The sequence below is a fragment of the Tachypleus tridentatus genome, unplaced genomic scaffold (genome assembly GCF_004210375.1).
Source record: "Tachypleus tridentatus isolate NWPU-2018 unplaced genomic scaffold, ASM421037v1 Hic_cluster_2, whole genome shotgun sequence".
Taxonomy (NCBI): domain Eukaryota; kingdom Metazoa; phylum Arthropoda; class Merostomata; order Xiphosura; family Limulidae; genus Tachypleus; species Tachypleus tridentatus.
The window spans coordinates 18,491,885-18,510,789 of record NW_027467782.1 but is presented as its reverse complement, the minus strand read 5'-3'; the positions used below and the strand labels follow the sequence as shown (position 1 = coordinate 18,510,789).

Sequence of the window (18,905 nt, the reverse complement as noted above, 5' to 3'; positions counted from 1 at the left end):
CTTTCATTTCCACACATACTTCCACTACTGATATTAAAGTGAGTTGTGTCTTACTATAACTATAATATATCTTTTGTTTGTTAATATTGTCAAATTTCTTGTGTTTTAACCGTACATACACTGAAATGAAGTTCTGTTGTAACTACGAACATCTGATTCTGTTTTTAACAGTTATCACATAATTGCTGCGAATCGTTAGATCACGGTAACTTACTTAAAATGTGGATTTTATTGTTCTTAATTTAGTACCAGTGTATTTGTACCATTTTGTTACAAGTGATTCCACCATATCATGTTAATAACACTTTGAGACATTTTACATCAGTGTTTGTTTTTTATAGTCAGCCAACTTTCATTGGTCTGACAGACATTTAGTGAAATATCCAGATGTCTTCTTTTGGACTTTACTAAGATTATTGAATATTTTAAAGTACTATAAACTGTGTGATTTACTACAGTGTTACAACTATGATAAGACAGTTTGAAAACTCTTCCTCTTTATAGTCATTTGTAGTTCAGATTGCATAACTTTTCATGTTTAATTTATATAACAATGAAATGAGGAAAATAACTAACATTTGTTTATAACAGTAGTTTTATCTTGTTTTAGCAAGTTAGTATTTGTGAACAAACAATATAAATGTAAAACATTATTTAAAGCTATTGTCTGCTCTATATTACCTTCCTCACTATTTGGGACAATGCTTGAGATATATTTTATAGTTTTGAGAAAACGTTTATCAGATACCTGAAACCAATTTCATAATTTACAATTTTCATATAAACATTTATTTGGTTTTACTCATATTATAGTAAAATGATTGTTACATAAAGAATAAATTATATATTTTTAAAATGTTTATTAACTGATTATTGTTATTAAAACATTTTTTTCGATTGATGAGTGTTGTTGCCTCACTAATTATGATTTACATCTTCAGGCAGAAACACCAAAAGAAGTGAAAGACGATGAATGTATCCAGAGGGAGGTGTCAAACAACATCAGGCCTCCCTCCACTAGACGTTTTCACAATGTTGATAAAATTATTACTGTAAGACTTGGCAGTAAACCAGAACATCATCAGAGAAACGTTTTTATTGTTATTGAAAATACTGAAAACCGAAACAAATTTGTTATTGGTAGAGCTGCGAAACCAACACCCATGTGGTGTTGCCGAAGCGAACATAATCTTATTGGACATGAAACTAAAAAATGATAATCATGTTAAATATGTTGACATCCCTTTCAAGATTGTTTTTACAAGAGCTCCGAAACTGAAACCAAAACCCAAAAATTAAATAACCCATGGGCTGCATACAAGCATACCATATTAAAAAGAATTACTTTACCTTATCTCATAAGTTACTATTTTTTACATTTTACTCAGTGATATAAATAATAAATGAAACACACATATGAAAAATAAAGAATATAATATTCTCCTGGGTATTCTCTTTTTTGCTGTAAACTGTCATGAAACTTAAGCTCACTTTCTAATGTACTAAAGGTATTGATACAATCAATAATGTTTTTATGTAATTAAATAATACAACTAAGAACAGAGAATAATAATACACAGAAAACACTGTCCAAAAACACTAAAGATAACTCTTAGCATTTGTGAAAGATGGAATTGCAAGACGTTGGTCTGATTATCTAGTTAATGGTTTGTAGACGAATAACAAATAGAGCTATATCACCGTGTTAAATTTTGTGTTAATTGAACAAAAAACGTGGAGACGTTTAAGAAACAGACACATACTGACATTTATTTATATAAATTCAATGATAGTGAACATTTTAAAACTACAGCCCAGTAAAGTATGGCTGGAAACTCAATTGTCGAAAACAATAGGTCGTAATGAAACTCCTTCTTTGTAAATATAAGGTAAACCATAGAAAATTATGGCATAATATTCAAATTGTGTTTATAATTAAGAATGTCATCTTTATTAATTTCAATGATTATCTTGGCAGTTTTGACATCACTTTTATTAATAGCGTTACTATGCAGCTCCTCTGCCTTTACTTTTAACGAAAGTTAAGTGTTTATAGAAATTAGATAGCTCACACATCTATTTTGTTTGATATATTAGAATAAATACTGTATTTCTTTTTATGTTAAAAATGCTGAATTTATCACGATTCATATATGTACATCAATTTAACTTGAAAACTAAGTCGATCACAGATATAAAACATAAAATGTGTAATCGCAACATCTTTTTTTAAAGATTCGATGGTCCTGAAAAGAACCTTTAATTGTAATTCAGTAACTAGGAAAAATTATTATCACCTTGTACAGATCCTGTTGGACCTGTAAAACAGAAAAAGAACATTTTATATTTGAATAATTTTAGGTCCTGTTTATGCATCACTTTTCAGCTCGCAAGTCTCATTTTACTTTTAAAAGATGCTGTCATATAGTAATCATAAAGTAGCATGTTATAGACATGAAGGATATGACATTTGATGTAAATTATACAGCAGATATAGTTTTATTCTCGAATGATTATTAGGAGTGTCTTTAAAGTTTCAATATATTCTATTTAACTCTTAAACAGTGGGAATGTTCTAGAAAGCAGGATCAGTTGATGATGGCTGCTGTTTAAGGGATGAATTTGAAGGAATTGTAGATTGTTCTTCAATATAAAACATATTCAGGACCATATACTTCACTGATGAAAAGTTTAGGTTTCTCTATTTAATACTTTGATATGCGCAGTTTCTCAGTCCACCATCGACCCACGATGAGATGCGATCTTTATCAAGTTCATCCGTAAAACCTACGAGAAACTATCCTAGAGATGGATCAGAGTGGTGTATAATGAAGGGCTAGAGTTACTCGTATGTATAACCGTACACGTGAGAACAGTGTTGGTGGATATAAGAGGGAATTATCATGCGTTGAAAAACATCTTGTCCTTGAATTAGATAAAGTACCATCGGAATATGTCGATATCAGAACGGCATATGTGAGTAAAAACTTTCAGTTATCGGTTGGTTATGTACATATGTTTTAAAACTGTATAAAAACTCAATAACAAAATATCTTAATATTTGATGTTAGATATCAAAATATTTCCTGTACATCTGTTTCTGTAAAACTAAGATGTAACTTTCCTCCCGTTACTATCGATGTCATTCCAGAAATTTATTTCGAAGTACTGTTGGCAATGTGTCTTATGAATAAAGTCTGATGTTTGGTACGTGTCCCTGGCAATTATCTATGGTTCTTCTGTGTAACAAATATGTGAAATATTCATTCTATAATTTTAGTCTGTCAGAACACAGCTAAAGCTGCAGTAATAAAACTGAGGTTGTTAATGTCATTCCCTAACTTGAAGTATTTTATCTTCACTGGCAATGATACTTGTCTTAGTGTAGTTTTGCGTTTAACGTCAAACAGATAAGTTTTATACCATTTAAAAAATTGTTTTCTTACCGTCAAAATTATGGACCACTTAGTAATAAATTTCATATCTTCCTTTATTAGTGTCAAAACCATATTTTTGTGAAATATCTGTAACATCCCTAAACTGAAGAAAATTCAAATGATTTAGTTCTATGAATGTACATTTTACAGCCTTCATACTTAATCTCTCCACACCAATAATTCTCTGGAAAAACGTTGTTTTTATTGTTTTTTTCTCAAGATTTTGAAATAATATCTGTATTGATAACACCTGAGATGATAGAGTTGGAGTTTTATCTATAATTTTTACCTGTTATAACAGCTTACCGATTTGAAAAAACCTGTTGAAATCTATAGATTGACCTTCTGTAGAAATGTTAGAGTAATGTACAATACAATAGATTGAACAATGATGATTATTTAATTATGCAAATCCTTTATCCCAATTCGAGCAATACAAACTTAAACCAAATGAACCTTTCCACGTACTTTTGATCGTGTCTGTGAAAAGAACAAATAACAGAAAAACGGCTAGACTGATCTTCATTAGAACGAGAACACTTGACCCTTGATATATACCCCCAAAATGTCTATTATAAAATAATCTGTAAACATGTAAAAAGAATTTAATTATATGAAAAGATTTCCCCTTCACCCTACATAATCAAATAGCTTGTTATTGTGTCTTTCTTTAGCTTGTAAGTTTACTTATATGTTAATAGCTGAGAGTGAATGTAGTGAAATCTAAACTGTAAACAGTCTGTCTCTCTAGCTTCTCCATTTCATTAGAACTAGTGGATAGTGAGTTTAATTCCAACACAAAAATAACAAATGTATATATTAATTCAAGCTTCATAAAAATATTAATAAAGGGTAAATGTGCTTACAAAGTCAAAATCACTTTTCGTATCACATTGCAGAAGTAGATAATGTTTGTTACATAATCTTCCTAAACATTGCAAAAGCAATTGACCAATATGTGTAACATACTGACTTTATACACAAAGACTTGACCGTCAAGCTCTAGTTATATATTTATATCATATAAATCTGAGAACATTAAATGTATGAATATATACTTTCATATACGATCGTCTAGAAACAGGTGAATACAACTGTACTACATTACTTGGCTCAGCGATAAGACAAAGGGCTAATAACGCTACAAATAGGGTTTCGTTACTTTCGGTGAGAAGGGTATAGGTATCTGTTTGGGTAGTTTTCTGTTTAATAACAATAACACAACACATTAATACGTTACAGTTAGTGATACATTTTTTGAGTTTGGACATTTTATGTGTATGGCGACACGAAAAAGTTCTTTCAGGAAGACGTAGATAACACACTATCCTCTGGTGCCACTTATTAGAACTATACATCCACTAGCAAATTATTATTCTTCATCTGGATTTAGTCCATGTTTCGGACCAGAAAGGGACAGGTTTACTGTATACCTCTTCCTCCCTCTCTGGAACTGTTATTTTATCTGTTTTATAGAATTAGCATGTTTGAACAGTTGTGTAGAAATATTTAGTTTGTTGATCGTGGAACTGTATATGCTTGCGTTAAAATACAATGTTGTATATGTTGTTTGTTGATGAGTGTTTTTGATACATTTATCCATGTTATACAAACATATTCTACGACTGGTCTGATGTGTGTTCTGTAAAGTTTTAATATGTTTTCTGTTGAATCTTCTTTTTATCATTCACATTCTTAAAGTAACTCGCTATTTTCAAAATTCTGGGTTTTATGCTATTAATGTGTTGTATGCAGTTTGAGTCAAAGTAATCCTTAAGAATTTTGCTGATATTGTTACCTGTAAGAGTCATGTCTAGATATAACTGTAATATTAATTTGCTTTATGTTCTACCAAACATGCTTGTCCTTTCACCCATGAGGGCGTTATAATGTGATGGTTAATCGCACTATTCGTTGGTAAAAGAGTAGCCCAAGAGTTGGCGATGGGTGGTGACGACTAACTGCCATTTATCTGGTATTACACTACACAATTAAGGACGGCTAGCGCAAATAGCCCTCGTGTAGCTTTGCGCGAAATTTAAAACAAGCCAAACCTTTTCTACGATTTCGCAAATAATATGGCTTGTATTTTGTGCGCACTTATTTTAATTATCCACTCAGTACAGTGAAAATTTTATATTGTTTAGCAGTGGTTGTTTGTTGCTGTTATTGGTTTTTTCGACACTATTCCAGATTGCAACATCACCTGAGAACTGTGAGAGAATAGTGTGGTTTGGGTCTGTGAGAGGATTGTCGCTGACACGCCCCCCTATCAAAACGCTCCTAGTAATACAACTCCTACAAATATTGTATCTTTCTTAATCTGAAAATGACCTAAGGTCGAAACGTTGTTCGTTACTTTATTGGCAAAAGTGTTAATACCCACACCAACTGTCCTGAGATTTGTTTGTTTGTTTTTCTTATAGCAAATCCACATCGGGCTATCTGCTGAGCCCACCAAGGGGAGTCAAATCTCTGATTTTAGCATTGTAAATCCGTAGACATACCACTGTACTGGCGAGGAGCAGCGTCCTGAGATACATTTTTACTTCAAGTAGGTTACTCGTCATCACGAATTGCTCCTACTGATACTGCCATCTGGTAACAGTTTTTTGAAACCATGACTCACGTAACCTCCTAGATTCCCTGATGTATAAAGCCACACGACCGCATTAACAGTTTCGAAAAGTTAACAACTTTTGATAGTTTGAGAAGTTTTTTTTTACTTCTTTACGTAATAAACAAGAATATGTTTGACTTGGTATGGACGTCAGGCAGAATGGTATCAAAGGATAAAGATAAAAGGTACTTTATAAGCGCAAAATACTATTACACAGAATTTCATATCAGTCTAATTATATTTGAACATTACATAAAGTATGATACAGGAAGCTTATATCAACTTCTTAACTTTCAAAATTAATGGACAGTAAATGTGAAACTAAATTTCAAGATTAACAAATCTGTAGCAGACAAAGGCAGAAATAAATTGAGATTTTTCATCCGTAAATAAACCGAACGTGACATAATTTTAACAGGTAATAAAAGAAGGCAACTAAAGATATAATATGTTAATGAAGTTCAGAATTGGGATTATTTTGGTGAAATTAAAATATAATATTAATTAATCTTTAACCTTTGAGATGACCTTATGAGTATTACTGGAGTTGTTTGTTGGTTTGTAGTTTCACATAAAGCCACAGAGTGGGCTATCTGTGCTGTGTCCATCAACCTAATATTAAGTGTTGTAAGTCCGAAAACATGCTGCTGAGTTACTTGGTGGCTTATTGGAGTTAAGAAACAGTGACAGGAAATCAAAACGAAATAAAATAAAATAGTTGAACGAGGCAGAAAATGAAAATATTATAGAAAAAAGTAAAATAGAAATAGTAAATTATATTAATGATCAAGGAAAGTCAAATATCAGGAAGGAAAGAGTGTTTTCAAAATGTAACAGGTTTAATACTAATATGTGTTACAAGAGTATGTGTAATCATTCTTTGACAGTTTCTGGGAGACGAACACGACGTAAAATATTAATTCACTGTCTTATTGTTTACAATAATTGATAACATATTAATCACGGATAATAAGTTGTTAAGCACAGATAAATATAAAATACGCTATGCTGTAGATACAACATTTCAAACAAAGACCTTTTCGTATCTCTAACTGAATATTAAATTCGTAAACGAAAAAAGTTTCAAATCTAATATTTCACGTAAAATAAATAACCGTGTATAACAATGTTTACAAACAACTGAAACCATATGTTTGAGAATTATAGTTATATATGTATATACATAAAAAAATACGAATGTCATAAATAAATAAATATTTGTTTTGAGATAAATCACATTAACAAAGTAATAAATACTTGGTCCAATATATAATGTGGAATAGTGATTTAGGCACGACCTCTAACATCATTCAAATACTTAAACTATTTTAGGTTACTTTATTGGTGATTGAAGACGACTTAACCCCCCTTCCGTTAATGTTGTATACAAATCACGGTGATAAGAAGTCTAATTATATTTATTTGATTAGCCAGCTCAAGCTGCGCTGATGAGCCTTCAACAGGCGAAACTGCAACCAACAGCAGTGCTTAGGTCAATCAAGGGAAACATTATGCCTCAACGTCATTAGTTCTCCTTTAAATTTCACCTTTGGAAGAAGAATCTGTATGTGTACTGTAACGAATTTTCCGCTGTACATTTATTTTAATACCTGCGTTTGTTTCTATATAGTTCTCTTTTTTCCATGTGACGTATATTGTTGACTACGTATTGTGTGCAAGTCCTGCTTGTTGTTTGAAATTTGTTAAAAATTGTTGAAAGTGAAAAGCATCAATATCTAGTTGAAAAAAGCGCGCGAGAACAGTGTCAAAATAACTACAGGGTGTTTGAAACGTCACTGTTCACTTATACATTTATTAACAGACATGTTTCAATATAGAATACAGGAGGTAAATATCAATGACAATTATAAACAATGTTGAAAGTGACCCCCCGTTGGCATCAATGCAGGCCTGGATCCTTCTTACTTCGTTCCTAAACACCGCTATCAGGTGCTGGCTTGAAATAGACTGAATAAAATATGATTACAAAACTGCACAGTGACTTTCCGAACATCCTGTACACTCTTCCCTAATTCTTATACAGAGCTGAGAGACAGTAACCAGTCAGTGTGCTATAGGCCTAGGAAGCTATAACTGTGAGTAACGTTTATTAATCGGAAACAACAGAAATGAACCAGAAGCGTTTATTGATTTTGAACATTACAAATCATTCAACTTCAGAGAATATTTTCGGACGTTATTATTCTTACTGTGACATCTTCACCCATAAAGTAAGGGGTGTGGGGCCAGCCAAGAAAGACGGCGTTAGAGCAAGCGAGGTGCAGCAACACAACTTAGAATTAATTTGTTCGGCATGGACTTAGCCTATAAAAGATTCAGTTCTAAGCCAGGTACAAGATTCAGTATTGTTTGTAAGTTTGTAAAACTGTTGTATATAAACCATCATTTGTAATAACTATTAGTAATAACTGTTATTATAAATAAAATTGATGTTATGTTTTTGTATTAAAATGTATTTATGTAAACAAAAAAGGAAATTGTGTGCATCAATCATATTGCCAAATAGCATAAATGTAATACATACCAACATGTAATTAATTTCCAGGCTCAAATCCAAACTTCTGGTCAGTTGAGACAGTTGTACGAAACATGCAAATACATCAGAAATATATCCGAAATAAAATTAAAATTAACCGAAAACTATGGAATTGTTTAATTCTATTTGCATTATCTCCGTTACATTCCATCTTCGCGTATTGTTGCAATTCAAAACGTTCTTAAGGGTTTGTCTAATGATAGGCTTGTTTTTGTCTTGAAAAAGAACGGTTGATCGGAGCATCGCCAAGTAATAAAAAAGAAATACAACTTTTTAAAAGAATAAAATAAGATTTATATATCAATGAAATTAATAATAAAAACATTTTAATGTCATAAATTAAGGTTATTTTAAACTTCTTACAAAAACCTGAACCTCTAGTTTAACAACCACTGCACGTCCAACGTCCAAGAACTATTGTTAAGCGTCACTGTATCATAGCAACGTAACGGAAATTCGGAAAGTTTGTTTTTGCTTTTGAATTTCGCACATAGCTACTCGAGGGCTATCTGTGCTAACCGTCCCTAATTTAGCAGTGTAAGACTAGAGGGAAGGCAGCTAGTCATCACCACACACCGCCAACTTTTGGGCTACTCTTTTACCAACAAATTGACCGTCACATTATAACGCCCCCACGGATAAAAGGGCGAGCATGTTTGGCGCGACGGGGATGCGAACCCGCGACCCTCAGATTACGAGTCGCACATCTTAACACGCTTGGCCAAGCCGAGCCCAAAATTCGGAAAAGAACATTAATTCGAATAGTGAACATAGATTGAACTCAAAAGTGTTAGCACAAGAAACTGTCGATATTAAATTAAGTGGAAGTAAACAAAAACAGACAAATCTGATCCAGAGCTCTTAATAAAGAAGGTAAACCAAATTGATTTATATTTTACATAATTCTTTAGGAGGAATTAGCCGGTAAAAATATCCTTAGATTTTGTAAGCAGTTGCTGACTTGAGTTCAAGTAAAAAGGCCTAAAACAATTATGTCAATAAATTACGGTAATATAACTTTTCATCGTAATCTTCCCATAATCTCGACAAACTTTAAATTTGTCCATTAAATACAAAACGGTTGTTATTTAAAGAACGAATAATTAAAGATCTAAGTTGTTATTTAATTAAGCCATGAACAAGAGACTCCTATTGAAAGAGGACAGCAAATGTCAACGGTTTAATCCGAAGGAATGTTTATGAATAAATAACTTGCATCAAAAGGACCCAATAAACATTCATTACGAGGGCGTAGATCTTTTAACTCTTTAACAAATGAAAATGAACCAATAACAATAAATTCATTAAATGTTAATGGATTAAGAATAGGTATAAGGTTTGTTTGTTTGTTTGTTTTAGAATTTCGCACAAAGCTACTCGAGGGCTATCTGTGCTAGCCGTCCCTAATTTAGCAGTGTAAGACCAGAGGGAAGGCAGCTAGTCATCACCACCCACCGCCAACTCTTGGGCTACTCTTTTACCAACGAAAAGTGGGATTCACCGTCACATTATAACGCCCCCACGGCTGGGAGGGCGCTAGTCATCACCACCCACCGCCAACTCTTGGGCTACTCTTTTACCAACGAAAAGTGGGATTCACCGTCACGTTTAGCGTGACGCGGGCACGCACCCGCGACCCTCGGATTACAAGTCGCGCGCCTTACGCGCTTGGCCATGCCGGGCCAAGGTATAAGGAATTTGGTTGTTTTATAACTGTGCATTCTGCTTGCAGAAGATATAGGGCGTACTGGTTTGTTTGTTTTGAATTTCGTACAAAGATACATGAAGATTATCTGCTTTAGCCATCCATAATTTAGTAATGTAAGACTAGAGGGAAGGCAGTTAGCCATCACTACCCACCGCCAACTCTTGGGCTACTCTTTTACCAACGAATTGTGGGATTGACCATAACTTTATAACGCCCCCATAACAGAAAGGACGAACATGTTTGATGTAACGGGGATTCGAACTCGCGATCCTTACATTACGAGTCAAACACCCGAACCAGCTGTCCATGCCTAGTCGGGCGCAATGGATGATTCTGTTTATAAATCTTAGGAAGGCCGTATATTATACCTGGTGGTGCACGCACTGTTTGTAAAGTTTTATTTTGTTGTTCTTTGTTTTTAAGTCCCTAAGGAGGCCTTAAAGTTAAAGATTTACGTCAGTATATTTTTGCTGTTAGTAACTTTACAGAGCTTAATAATTTATGTATTTTGTAAATGTACGTGACGAGCAGTTTTCCGTTTTTACATCTAAAAATTAAACACTAAATGTATAAAAACTAACAATGTAACACTGTTCTTAAAATCAGTCTCACTTCTGTTGAACTTTGCCGTGAGATGACTTTTATGCTGGTGTTTTTTTTTTTTTCACTGGAGTTTTTCCAGCAGGTATTTTTGACATTGATTGTAAGCTGTAACATAATAGTTTTAAATTAAAGGACTTAGGAATAACATTTTTGTTTTGAAAACTGATAGAAGATATATCTGTATCTACTTTCTTTAGTTTGAAGTAAGATTTTTCCAGCAAAACGGAAAGATAATAATCTTAAAACAACATGGCTCGGCACGTCCAGGTGGATAAGGCACTTTCAGACGCTTTGAACTATGGACAAGGTTGATATATATGATTACAACAAAAATATATAAATAAGAAATAAACAAATACAAAACGAGAAAATGAAAACTCAGGCACAAGTTGCACAGTTAAAATAGGTTTAAATCCATACAAGACTGTATGTTATTCAGGGACGGAATAATAGTTGTTTTTTAATGTATAACATTTCTTTTATTATAAGTTCAGTATCTTGTTCGGTTGTTGAAAGAATTTTAAAGTGGGGGGAAAGAAATCGTATGTCCTGTTTCTGTATTGTGTTGATAGATAGGAAATTTGGGAGGGTTTGTAATCTTTCTTACAATTAAAATAGATATATCCATAAATAACATCAATACCCCAATGTGGTTCCTCTCTAGAACAAATAAACACAAGTTTTATATTGAGTATGATTCTCGCATACTATTTATATTAACGATAAATAACTTGACGTTTTTAGATTACAAGATAATGTACCTATTTCTGTTAATCATCTTTCAGTGATATTTTTTAAAACTTTAAAGTAAAGCTACGCAGTAAAGTATATGCATTGAGTCCACAGTTGGGATTGAATCCTGAGTTCTAGCACTATCAGTAAAAAACAAGTATGTGCCACCTAGAAGTTTTTCTTTATATTTGGGATTTTGTATTTGAAAAACGTTACATGAATGACAGGTTTTGAAAGATGGTGTATTCTTAATTTTGAAAATAGTAAAACAGTAGTCATTATCTTATCCACAAAGTGCTTCCACTATTATTTAGATGGTCGTTTACAGAGATCCAATCATCTGAGACAACATTCTTAATGAGACTACCTAGATTAACTCACACTTTTAACATATATTTAATACAATTAGTTTTTGTTTTTTTTCAGGCTGTCGTACATTCACACATAAATATTGTTTCTCCGTCTAAGGGCTAAGAATTTTTAAGTTTTCAAACACTCTTGAAAAGTCTCTTAGTAGATTGATACCAATATTTCAACCTGATGGGTATTGTACGCTCACTCGGGATAAACGGCAAATCAGAGACCAGTAGTCAGCCGTTCCTAATTTTAAACAACTTACTAGCTACTCGGTAGCACTTACTGTCATAATAACCTTTAACTACCTCCTATAACCGAATAACACGACTGATTGTCATTCTTAGAACCTGAGCACAGCTTAAATTCGAACATTATGATCCACAACCATGCACGCTTACTACAAACTACTGGTGGCCTGTCTCAGTAGAAGATAGTAAGCCGAAATTAATGTTAAAGTTTAATATTATTAAAGATATTATTTAAAGTAGTATATTTTTCAAATATATAAACAATGGAACATTTTTTATCATTTATTGTGACTTTGGATAATCAGTAATTTCGAATTTAACGTTCGAAATGTCCATTTCATTCCAAAGTTTAACATGTATGGAGCTAGTATATCATTTAGCTTCGTGGAATTTCTTTCAACAACAACAGTGTTGTGATTTTATGTTTGTCGCTATCATCCGTGCAGCATGATATTAACTGGAAATTTCAACTTTTTAATCCATGCTAATACAAAAGAGAAACAATAATATCTACATTCACAACATTCACATTTTTGTTCTTGTTTCCACGTGAAGTATTAAACTACAATCCAGTCACCTCAAGTCAGGGTATAATATCATGGACACTCTGCCCCTCACTGATGACGTGTGGGGTCAGCTGGTTAAGATTAATGAGGATGGTTCACGAGTAGTAGAAATCAGGACATCTTCCCGAAAACAGTTTGAACTTTTCACAGCGCGTGCCACGATCAGAAACTCCAATGGTAAGCAGTTTCTTGTTTTTATCAAAAGGAAGCTGCAAAGTGCCTGAAGAAATCACCAGTTCTAACAACTCTCACCAGAGTTTTGCCTATCACTCAATCAGCAAGTACTAAAATAGTGTTGCATAGGGGATGCTTAACGTTGGAATTTATATAGCATTGATGTCAATAAAACATGCGCAAGTCATGAATTACGAAAAGAATTATATCCTCTGTAGACTGTAACACAACATGTCATATGAACTTGAAAACAATATATAAAAATGTATGTGTGTTTTCTTATAGCAAAGCCACATCGGGGTATCTTCTGAGCCCACTGAGGGGAATGGAACCCGTGATTTTAGCGTTGAAAATCCGTAGACACACCGCTGTACTGACAGGGGGTATATAAAAATATATATTATTCATTATTTTGGATTTATTTACTCTTTAAACAGAACATTTTTTCTCCCGTAATAACCTGTATCTAACTTCTGGAACTATATAACGCGATTGACTGTCAGAGACCAGTTAACCGTTCTTCAAAATAAAAAAAAAAGGCAAAGGTTAATTAAAATATTATCTGAGTCAATACGATGTAGTTATAAAAATTTAGAACTTATCTAGTGTTATTTTTAAATTGATTATTCTGTTTAGCAGATTTTTACTAGACAATAAAGTAAATATAGTTTATTTTAGGGGAAAGTAAAATATATCTACACGTTTATTATATAGTTCGCTTTTAAATTATAGATAATTTAAATGTTTTGAAACAATGACGTGTTTTCTTAGCGTTTTCAAATTTCCCTTTATTAGGTTTAACCATTCAGCTAAGGAAAAAAGGAATGCTTGAACAATAAAGTTCGTACAATAGCTGTAGTGGGTAAAGCGCAGATAACCCATTTTTAAGTATTATAAATGTTTGTAGAATTTGTATCTGAAATGTTACCCATAATACCTTCGTTTTACAGATTAAATATTTATATCACTCTTTTCACTATTAACTCAATATTAACAATTATATTTTGTTCCATCATTGGTGGTTTTTATTACTCTCAGAAACCATTTAAGTAAAAAAGTAAATTTCCCAATCTCGTTTTTAAGACAGTTTATAATTATTTAAATTTTAGGAAAAATACAGAATACTAACTATTTTATGTTAAAAATCTGATTTGGAGTCTTACCATGTCTGTTCATGACCTATTTAACAAACTTGATTTTTGATAATAGACCTGGTTTCCTCTTCAGAGGGCTATCGCAAGCTTAATTTTCATTTGTAACGCACATCACATTATTTGTGTGTACTTTTTTCTTATAGCAAAGCCACACCGGGCTATCTTCTGAGCCCACCGAAAGGAATCGAACCCCTGATTTTAGCGTTGTAAATCCGTAGACTTATTGCTGTACTAGCGTGGGGCCTCACATTACTTCCATGCTTTTCATAACCCATGTAATATGCGACGATAATGATTGTTCATCGTCCATTTTAATTGTCTGATTGTACAGAAATCTATACGCATCTCGTTTGAAAAGTTTCTTGGTATAATTTCAAAAGGAATATCCTTAACACCCGTTTCATTCTCAAGTTGCTTAAAGTATGCGACGGTTGAACGAGTGGTATGATTGAAAAATGTGTCTTAGCGATCCCATACTAAGTTGATATCGTTTTGGAGCGTATATTGAACTGGTATCTTGATATCTTGTTACAAGATAATGCACTTCATTTCTCATCGCTGAGGTATAACATATTCCAGATCACTTTCTGGATATCTCTGATTGCTCTAGTTGATCCGCGTTCCTTTGTTTACCAATATCACTAAGTAGAAGGAAATTCACAATTTCCTATCTGCATATGGCTTTATGTTTTGAGTGTGCAAATATTTTTCGTCAAACAAGGATATCAAATGCCCTTCCAACAAATAACAGTTTTTTGTAACACTAAATTACCTAGGAATCGCCAATAAATGTAAAAAATTAGTCTTGATAGATCCAGTTCCATGGTGATTTTATTTCAGCTGTTATTTTCAAATTCTGACTTACATAAGAACAATTTAAAGATAGATTAAATCAGTCACAACAAATTAAAAATCTTAGAACTCATCAGCAAACACACAAATGGTTTTAATAGAAGCAGAACTGAATACCTATATAAATATTTCTACCAGTATATAAATGATAAATGTTATACTATAGTACAAGATTCCATATAATCGTACTCTGTAATACGCTAAAAAAAGAACTCTACTAAAAATTTGTAGTTTTAGAAATGGGTTATAGAAATAAAAAGAACAATATCAAATATTAACTTATATACAATATTTTCGAAAGGGCACAATCATAAAAAAATCACTTTTTGTAGACTCACGTAGGAGCAACCTCTAATTCAGACACATCCACTTCCAAAACGTAGTGTGTCAAAATTTAGCAGCAGGTTGTAAATTAAGAGCTGCCATTTCACACTAGACATGTGGTTATTAAAGTCCGCTGTTCAAAATTAATGTACAACAAAACTTGTCAATATTTCAAACGGTTACAAAATTCTCAAAAGCAACTAGGCTTAGAAATGTTATAAACATTTAACACTTACTCTTAATTTATAAATTGTTCCGTGTTGAAACAAAAAGCCAATAATAGCTTATAACAAAAAAAAAAAGACTAATACGTAGGTTCACAAACTCTTTCAGTCTCTCTCACAAACGACCACTCAAACTAAACTCAAACACGCCACTCTTTTTTTTCTCGTTATATTTGCAGCAGATCTTTCTATAAAAATATGATCTAGCCAAACATAAACAAGTGAGTCAACTAAGAACTATTATAGAAAAAAATCGTTTTGCTCATTCCGTATTGGGATTTAAGTCTTTAAAAAGACCAAGGAGTGTCAGTTTCTTGTGTTCAAGATATCAGTATTTAAGTTTTGTAGTCCTGGGATGATCAGTCTCGAAAGGTTCACCTTTCTTCCCTTTCTGGAAACGTTATTTTCTTTGTACTGTAACTGAATCCCAGTTACTTTGTTGTTGCATTATTCATAATATGTTAAATATGTCCATTGTTCGTATTTTTAATTGGCATACCCTTTTCTTGCCATATCCAATTTAATTTGTTTTGTTCGTTGTTTCTTATTGTCAATATTTAAATCCTTTGGGCAGACCTGAGAGGATCAGATAAAATCTTGACCTTTTTTACCAGAATTTATGGTGTTAGTAATTATTTTATGTTTTGGGTAACTGCTACTTGTTGAACGTAACATAAAATAGGGTATTGCTTTCACAAATGTTCATTGATACGAATTCAGAACCTGTATAAGGGCCATGCACATTAATGTTGTAACGTTCATAATTTACACAGGGATATACTTACTATGTAAATAGTCTATATATTCCAATGTTTTTCACATTGTTGGATTATCTTATGTTTATTTACATAAAGACTATTTTAATATACTACATGATATAACAACAAAATGATGAATTATAAGGGTTTAGAAATAGGTAGCATATTACGAAACTTACAATAGATATTTAAGGGTGAGAGGTACTTAGGATCGTTTCCATCATGTTCGAAATCGCGATCTAATGCTCGCAACATTTCGTTTTTGAGTTGTTGTTGAAGTTCGTGAATGATCCGCTTAAAAAGCTGTCATGAAATAATTGCATGCTTGCGTACGTATGAAGAAATTTAAAGTTTGTTGAGAGGGGAAACTTTATATGCACAAGTAGGTATTGCATTTTATTGTTGTGTTTAGTTTAATTTTAATTGTTTGATCATATCTTGTTGGCACTGAATAACATTTTTATTTCAATTTATTTCGATCTTTTTCTCTGAAAGAGTTCCCAACTAATTACTTTACTCATTATTATATATTTCGGACAAGTCTATGAATTATTACATTACGTATGTGTATTACTATTTTAAATAACCGAAATTTTAATTTTAATTCAGTATTTAATTAACTGTTAATATGTATCAAAGTTACAACATTTGCCAACAAGATAGATACACACAATTTTCTTTCTTAAATGAAATATATTTTAATATACAAAAAAAAACACACAAAAAACAATACCATTCATAATAACGGTTATTTCTAATAGTTATTACAAATGATGGTTTATCTAGAAGAGGTTTTGAAAACTTACATACAACACTGAATCTTATATCTGGTCTGAAACTGAATATTTTATCGATGATCTAGGTCCACGACAAGTTGATAATGCCACACTTCGCGTAAATTAGTTAGTTTGGTTCTTGTTTGGCCTCACTCCCTGACAAGCTGATATATGTTGTTTTGTTATTATAAAGTCAACTAATCTCGAACTATATGGAAAAATCACCTTTAATAAAACCGTCTTAGCCTAATGTAAATTGAAATGAAATTTTTTAACTATAACATAATTCGGAATAACTTTTTCATGAGAAGTTGCGTTATACAAGACAAAGATGACTGACGAACTCACAAAATGTTAAAAAACATGAATAATGAAAGAGAATTGTTGAACAACACCAGGAACAAGAGGAAACGGAAAGTTATATCAACGACTTAATGAAGACGTAATTACGACAGAGATTTTTACAACATTATAAATTTTGTCAGTCTTCTCTTGTAATTGAAATGTAAATTAGTTTAAACATTGATGTACAACTTAGCATAAACATTATTATAAAATTTAATAACACGATTTATAATTATGCTACGATCTAACACTGAACGTAAATCTTGACTAAACACATATACAAAATTATTAAATCTTACAAATATTTTTCATTATGTAGTGAGATTCGTATAATTCATTGCACAGCTTTAAGTTCACAAGCAAACAAATCAACAAAAGTTTAAAATCTTATGCACAGTTCAAAACATAAAATCGAACAATAAAATTTTAAACAGGATAATAGCCCAATTACTTTTAAAATATACAGTTTAATTGTCACAACAATACAAAATTTTATATCATAATTTAAAAGACTCACGAACACTTTTCTTCGGCTATGTTCTTTTCCGAAAGCGTAATTCCTTCTAGATTTATTACTTAATTTTAATCGAATTAGTAATTATCGCCCACATATTTTAATATCGCTTTATTAAATTACGAAAGTTTATTGTGGAAATTCTTTCATTATACCAACAGGTATATTCATTATTATATATTTTCAATTTTACATTTTTTTCATAAATCGGTAGTGTTAGCCTCCATCCCCTCTGGGCAGTGGTAAACCTTCGGATTTACAAGGCTAAAATCAGGGGTTCTATTCTCCTCGATGAACACAGTGATGTAGTGTTTAGAGTCGTTTAGATTCTGGGTGCAGCAGTATGTGGGTTACTGGAGGTACTCCACCTAGCGATATCGTCGGCATACTGTGATATTAACGTGTAGTTAAGGGAGGAATGGTATATCGTTGACATAAATGTTGTACAGGACTGGACTAAGTACTGAACATTGGGGTACTCCGGCAGTTAAATTCGTAGGGATGGAACGTGATTCGTGAATTTTAACCTTAGCTCTACGATTCCTGATAAAAGTGGATACCATCAGACAATCCGGGGTGGTGAACCTATGGTGTGTGTTTCAAACCTGAGACCATTGTGCCAGACTGAATCAGGCTTTCTGAATGTCGAAGAAAGTGGTTACTGGATTGTTTGCGGTTGAAACCACGGTAAACGGATTCAATAAGTACAACAAGATGGTCTGTTGTTTCCCTGTTTTTTTTTTCTACCAGCGTTTTGGTTGTTCCTTATTATTTTATTGGATTCCAAATAGTAATTAATTCAGTTGGTTATCCCATGAGTTTACGTTGGGTTTTGAGAAGACTAATCGGTCTATAATAACCGGAGTTAGTGAGATCGTTATCTTTTTTCCAGACACTCGTGTAGTATCTTGATAAGAATGAGAGATAAGAATACCTGTCTTAGTACTTTCTCTTTA

General features: G+C 32.4%; 2 protein-coding genes across 8 annotated transcripts in view; one reads left to right on the top strand and one right to left on the bottom strand.

Moving 5' to 3' along the window:
• Positions 1 to 8,703, top strand: part of LOC143242159 (uncharacterized) — a 57,064-nt gene extending 48,361 nt beyond the window's left edge. For 4 of the 7 annotated variants that reach the window (XM_076485474.1, XM_076485472.1, XM_076485473.1 and 1 more), the window contains one exon: positions 942 to 3,216. In XM_076485474.1, the coding sequence (XP_076341589.1) occupies positions 942 to 1,217 (276 nt within the window). In that variant the 3' untranslated portion in view covers positions 1,218 to 3,216. Of the gene's footprint in view, positions 1 to 941; positions 3,217 to 5,863 lie in introns of those variants that run through there. The other 3 variants (XR_013022487.1, XR_013022488.1, XR_013022486.1) reach the window with 3 other exon arrangements.
• Positions 1 to 18,905, bottom strand: part of LOC143242211 (uncharacterized) — a 558,288-nt gene that overhangs the window by 179,262 nt on the left and 360,121 nt on the right. The window lies entirely within an intron of this gene.